Source organism: Laccaria bicolor, genomic scaffold (genome assembly GCF_000143565.1).
Source record: "Laccaria bicolor S238N-H82 LACBIscaffold_9 genomic scaffold, whole genome shotgun sequence".
Classification (NCBI taxonomy): Eukaryota; Fungi; Basidiomycota; class Agaricomycetes; order Agaricales; family Hydnangiaceae; genus Laccaria; species Laccaria bicolor.
Window position 1 is genome coordinate 317,880 of NW_001889880.1, and position 6,431 is coordinate 324,310.

At 46.5% G+C, this 6,431-nt stretch overlaps 2 protein-coding genes across 2 annotated transcripts; one reads left to right on the forward strand and one right to left on the reverse strand.

The window, feature by feature from the left end:
• Positions 1-38: 38 nt before the first annotated feature.
• Positions 39-871, forward strand: LACBIDRAFT_325997 (uncharacterized protein; the record flags this gene model as incomplete). Its single annotated transcript, XM_001879620.1, has 4 exons — positions 39-151; positions 424-544; positions 602-673; positions 716-871. 4 exons carry the CDS (start codon positions 39-41, stop codon positions 869-871), a joined length of 462 nt encoding a protein of 153 aa, XP_001879655.1.
• A 3,546-nt stretch (positions 872-4,417) lies between these two features.
• On the reverse strand, positions 4,418-6,195 carry CDF-H-2 (CDF-like metal transporter; the record flags this gene model as incomplete). The annotated part of the gene is made up of 12 exons (XM_001879871.1): positions 4,418-4,450; positions 4,514-4,675; positions 4,727-4,888; positions 4,948-4,973; positions 5,032-5,070; positions 5,125-5,232; positions 5,288-5,406; positions 5,466-5,472; positions 5,525-5,701; positions 5,759-5,816; positions 5,872-5,949; positions 6,010-6,195. 12 exons carry the CDS (start codon positions 6,193-6,195, stop codon positions 4,418-4,420), a joined length of 1,155 nt encoding a protein of 384 aa, XP_001879906.1.
• Between the last annotated feature and the right edge of the window lie 236 nt (positions 6,196-6,431).

Consider the following 6,431-nt stretch of genomic DNA (forward strand, 5'->3'; position numbering starts at 1 on the left):
ATCGGACGGTATTCCCATATATGCATATTTGTACCGCCATGCCTCAAAGGATGATCATGCCGTCTGACTCGGACAACTACTATCACAACATAACTTCCAGTCATCAGGAAATGTTCACGTGCCTGGGTTACCTGGAAACAGACCAAATCAGGTAATTCAGGTCAATAAGGAAGCCAGAAATGTTACCTGGAGCCATGAGGTGTCGTTTCTGGCTCAAGGTCAAATGCAGACTTGCCAGTCACCTTTCCAGGTGAACCCAGGTAGGTTTTAGCAGGGTGCGTGCACTTCCAGATTGTTTTCCAGTCATTGTAGTATGGTTGTAATCACATTAGAAATTCATATATTGCTCTCCCAAATGTTACAAAAGTGTCCGATATTGTATACTAACTAAATCCCTATGGTATCGTAAACTTCCCAGTCCAGTTATACTGCATCAGCGACGAAGACTCTCCTCCATTTCAAGATCGGCACCCTCAGAGATCGTCACCATGACGTGGGACATCGTTCTACACAAAAGATTGAGGTCAATGATACCAAAAAGCGAGTAAGTGAGGACTTGCCGTGACAATGCAACGATGCTTGGTGCTCCGCTCGTTGGCAGGCGGAGGAAGGCGAAGTCTCGAGACAGCTCTCATATCTCGGTGAGCTTGTTGAGAAGGAATCCCCCAAGGGAGTGTGTAAGGCTCTTCGTCAGATGCATTGACCATTTCCGCAGACTAGAGCTATTGGCGAGGTCAACACAATGCCTAATCAGAAAAGGACTCACAAAACGCTGCTCCTTTTCCCCTTCTTGATGAACGCCTCCTACCCACGACCCAAAACTTGTGCCCCCTCCCCACCATCGATCGACGCCAGCAGGCTAGTTGGCTGATCACCCCCTGTGGAAAATGAACTGCCATTGACAATCCCTGCAGTACAAAAGAGACATTAATATGGACGTGGCAGAGGTGAAGACGGTCGCACAAACCAGACATTGTACAAAAGCATGGCTGCTGCTTCAGGGGTCAGTGCTCCAATGCTCTCATTTACAAACCAGCCCTCCAAAAGACCCCCATGCGATGGTGGTGGCGTGACTAGAAGATTTGGGGCGTCTTCAGGGTATGTATCAGGATTAAGCAGAGGACAACTGAAGAACGAATAGAAAGTTAGCCTGGAACGCGCTTGAAGATGTGCACCATGTCATCTCACGAGTCACAGTCAGAACACTCACTGAGGCGAAGAGAAGGCGCAGCCGAGATGTTAAGCAAGGCACCGTGTTCACACACTAGATGGGTTTTAAAGTGCATGAGGTTGCTTCTGCATTGTATATTCGATTGGGTCAAATAGAGAAGAGGAATATAATGTTGAGAAAGTACCACTTGGGGGGAGAATAAGGAGATTGACGAACGGTCTGGGTGTTTGGGATTTGGAAGGGTTCAGTGTTTGAGTGTATCGAGGCCCCCAAGTGTCAAAGCCCAGTGAAAATCAACCCTAAAAAATGGCCAAATGGATCGGTGGAGCCCGATCTGAACAGGGGAAATGGCCGGAAATTGGCAAATATATCGATTTGATCCGGAGGAACCCGATCTGCACAGGGTCGATTTTCACTGGGGTCGAAGTATTGAATGTTGGAGTCCTGTGTTTGAGTTCAGGCTTTCCAGCATACTGATATGACGTCGAGATTCATTGATGCACCTGCCTTGATCTGCACCTAAACTGACATAGCTTCAAGTTGTTCGCGCTCGTTATGCTCTATACGCAAATGACGGCGCTCAGTGCTAAGCAATGGGGCAAAGGTGTTGGTCAAGTGTCGGTTGGGAAGGAAGGGTTGTTGAGAGATGTTTGGTGGATGTTGAGATTGATCACGCTGTTGCCTCTTCTAGAAGCGGGGTTTGAATGGACTTGTCGAAATTTCACGAACCACGGTTGCCAAGTCGTTGCTGATTTGGATTGCCTGGAAAATGTCTGGGAATCAAAAGCCGCCAGGCGATCAGGCACATTCAGGTAATCCAGTGCGCCCAGGAGCTTGTAGGTTTCCTGATGCATCCCATGCGACAACAAGTCAGTTGTGTCTGGATGGACCGTTTGGAAATTGCTTCCTTACATATGCCAATGTATGTGAGGGATACGTATCTTTTGATTCTACATGCACTGACTTGTATTTACCAGCCTTATCAATGTGTCTGGATGGACCATTTGGAAATTGTCACATTGACCACGCCTGCTACATTTTTTTTGGGATCTGTTAACTTCACCACCCTTGTTCAGAACATAGACAAAATTGGTCACCGTTGAAGTGGTATACTCCAGGGCGTCACCTGCATGGGACTCTGTAACCAGTCAAGTTGTAGTACATGCAAGTAAATCATTGCAATTGAATAAGCATCCTTGCTGATGATCGCGTGACAATATGTACTGTATTTGTCCCCGTAAAAATTCTTTGAAGTGTTACCTGGAATCAGACGTCTGTATGAGACAGCGGTATCCAGGTCCGCCCATAGGGCAATTTTCAACGAATGTCAAGTGGGAAGCCTTGGGGTAGGCTCGTGACCATCCGTTTCTTCAAACTCCGCAAGCTACGTTCAGAAACGGCTGGGAGAAACAGACACCCTTTGGCAGGGTCACGCTTTTGTGACGCGGGACTTAGTGAAAAAAAAACAGTTCAAATCTACTTTTTCAATTCTACTGTAATCACATTATTTGAATTAAATAATCTATCTAAAGGTGTAGCCAGAAGAACTTTTTTTTGTGATGTTTCGGACAGGTGTTTTGAGGTGGGTGAATGTTCGCGGAAATTTCTCTAAGTCAGCGTCACACGCAGGGGTCCCTGCCAAACTGTGTTCGTTTGTCCCAGTCGTTCTGAGGTGTTCTTATTTTTCGCAGTCCGCCTGATGTTTGACCCCACAACAAAGCCACAACAAGTGGCAAACACCTCAGAACGACTGGCTAGTGAGTCTAGCCTTGGGGAAGCCCACCCCAAGTTCACTTTTAGGCTGCTATGTGAATGCAAAACCCTAGACACCTTGCAGAAATTTCTTGACTCCACCTTGCTTTGTGCAAACAACCATTTGAGGAAGGAAGTGGCCACAAATGACGCAAGTCCTCCACCAACGCAGGTATATGTCATGTAATGGAGTGCTCCACGCTCCAATTGAGCTAAACTTGAGCCAAATGCGGTTGTTTGCACAAAGCGAGGCAGAAAATTTCAGGAGGTGTCTAGGGTTTTGCATTTAGCTGTAGTGTTTGAAAGTCCGGTTAGGTTAGGTTATTGGGTGCCCAGGGGCTCTAACCGAGACCGAGACCAGTTAGGGTTCGTTCCCAGACCCAAAATAACCTAACTGGACCAAAGATAACCGATGAAAACCGGTTAGTTGCAGTTACTAACCGGTTAGGACCGAAAAAATAGAAAATCGATTAAAACGGCGTATATTTCTCATATTCCTTGCAGTAAACATTATTGCCATGCGTCGTAGCTTTAAAACAAGCCCAAGAACGCTAAATTCGGTGAAGAATTGACAATTTTATAATAATATTCTTGAAAGCCTACTATTTTAGCCAATAATTTAGAGATTTGACCATAACTCTGTCAGATTTTTAGTGTTTCTCATGCTTTTAGATGCGTTTTGAAGGGGTATAATAGGGTCGGTTGTAACCGGTCATAACCGGTTTTTTAACGGTTAGTTAACCGCAAAATAACTGGTTATTTCATTTCCAGAATTGACTAACCACTAACCACAGTCCGGTTTTTTTGCGGTTAGGTCCAGTCTGGTCTCGGTTATTTTCCAGTTAATTAACCTAACTTCCAAGCACTATTTAGCTGTAAACGTTCAAGCATTGTGATTTGCCTCAATACTGCCATCTATCACAGACCCCTGTGTAGTGACCACCCTGCCTTATGCAGGACCCACATATGAGGCGAGGCGGAGGTCGCACCGGGCAGACGAGGATTTGGATTGGATGACTTACACCAGACTCAGGCTGGTGCAAGACAGTATTCGGAAGGGCCACGGCGTATCGTTGTAGGGTCTCCCCAGTAACGTCATTTTCCAAGACGTGAGTTTGCTCTAATTCGTCTCTGTAGCTGAATTTTCTCGGTCATTCCTCTAGCGACGAGTGAGAAGGCGACTGATGATCTTCGGGTACATTGGACGTTCCTTAATTCACACGTATAACTGAACCTTGGAAGGATCTGACGTTCATAGGCCCTGCACGCATAGTGCGATTGCATTAGTAGAGTGTTGATATAACGTTTGGTCAAATGATAAAAAACATCAATATGAACAGAAATTGAAGTTTTCCTGTAGGTTAGATGGTCATTTTGCATAGTGATTCCGACGAAGTTCAAGTTGGCTACATTTGAACAAGTTTGTCAGCATGGAAAGGCTCAAAAAATCTAAGTCCTCGTGCTCACAGATTCCACATATCATTGCGAGCCTGGCTAAACGGCTGGCCTTGGGTTTTTTTGATGCTCCTGTATATACATATCTTGTCAGCAACTTTGCACTCCCCTGCACATGCCAGAACGGGCACCCACCGGCGCATGCGATGTTTCATGGTCCACATGTACGAATGCTCTCTCGACATTCGGCAATACCTCGATCCTATCTTGGAGTTGCTGACTAAGGTCATGAGCCTTCCAAAGTGGAGTGTTTGCGTCCATCACCACATCTACCTCGACGAAGTAGTTAGGCCCACTCTGTACCTCTCATCGTCAGTCAACGAGGCGCAAGGTCAATTTAAGACTGACATGATAGGCGCGAACAGTGTCAACCTTCTCAATTTCATCGCTGAAAGTCGCTGCCTTGAAAATGACGAGTTGCAGAAATTCGTGTGATGCAGACTTTCCAGCTAGGAGCCCGAATTGTTCATAGATCGTCATGCCCCACGAGACAATTACACCGAGAGCTATCTGGAAGAGAATACGAAAGAGATCAATGAAACATTTTTGCTGGTAAAAAACTGACGCACTATGATAGCGCCCGTAGGATCGAGCCCTGTAAGTCAAAGGGAAGTGAGTAGTTGGTAGAGATAACGTGAGGCGAGTTCACCTACACCATCGAAGTTTACTCCCACCAGCAGACATCAGTATACCTTAGATAGAAAAAGAAATGAACGCCAGCCATGTTCTGTTCTAAGAGAGCTTACCAAACCCATTGATGAACAAATCGTTTCGGTGGTCCTCCCACAATACCAAAACCTGGCTCGATTGGTGTCGAAGAGAGTAACAATACAGAAACAGGACGAATTTCACGGCTAGGCAGATGGTATCAAATTCAGTCAGGTAAAAGGTGGGAAGTCAACGACATACCCAGAGCCGCTCCAACAGCAATTATCGACGGCAGGTGGAATGCGGAGAGCTCATCTCCATTCTTGCTGGTAAGTGTGCGGATTGATTCGACTATGACGACCAAGTTGACCGACCCCATACTAAACAATTCGCATATCATTCATGTGCACAGCTTCATCTTGTGTGGTTGAAAACTCACAGGAAACCTTGGAATGAGTCAACATGAAAGTCGAACAAAGAGCACAGAAGGGCCTGCACCATAGATAATATTTCCGATAGTTTCAAGGCGAGCACCACCAACTGGCCACCGGTTCTCATCCAATCTCTCAGCTTTCCGATGAAGCCACCACAGCAGAACATTGCTTCCAACATCGAACACGGAGTCGATTCCGGTTGCGATCAAGGATAAGGACAAGGAAGAGATAGCCGCGTACACTAGAAGTGCGTGAGTCGTCGCGCAGCTAAAAAACGATACGAGATGAGGAAGCGTACTCTGAAGGATACACAGTCCTAAGTTGGCAGCGAGACTTGCGTATACGGCAATCTTAACCTGCATTTGAAGATATTCAATAAATCGAACGTAAACATTGGAACTGCCGACTCACAGGCAGACGATAGGCCTCTTCTTCCACTCGAGCGTCCTCCGTGTGCTCCTCCATGGGTTTCAACAGTGAAATAATGAGCTGTGATGCATATCCGCCATTGGTAAGCCGATTTCCACTTAAAACACCTTTCGGGCGTACCTCATTCTGCTTCCCCTGATACTTTGCAACGGGCTTATGTTGCTTGCGTCGGCGGAGACCATCGAGTTCTTCATCAGGAATGAGTCCATCGCGAAACTGGAATGGGTCGATAACACTCGTTGAACCAGAGGCCCTCTCGATGTCGGGTGTGTCAGGGGTTCGGGGCTGTGCACACGACGTTGACATGCGATCTGTGGCCATTAAGCAGTGCCAGGCTTACCTCCCTCTCGCCGACCTTTGTGGCTCCGGACGAACTGGGGTCGTTGCCAGATGATGATTGTGTCATCTGAAAATTAAATCCGGCAGCAGTGAGAACCGAAATAGTGGATACTGCAAACACGATCAGTCCTACCGTTCCTTTGGTTCGATCTGAAAAATTAGACTCACAGTGTAACTTTCAAGCTCCCGACTTTTGATTTGAA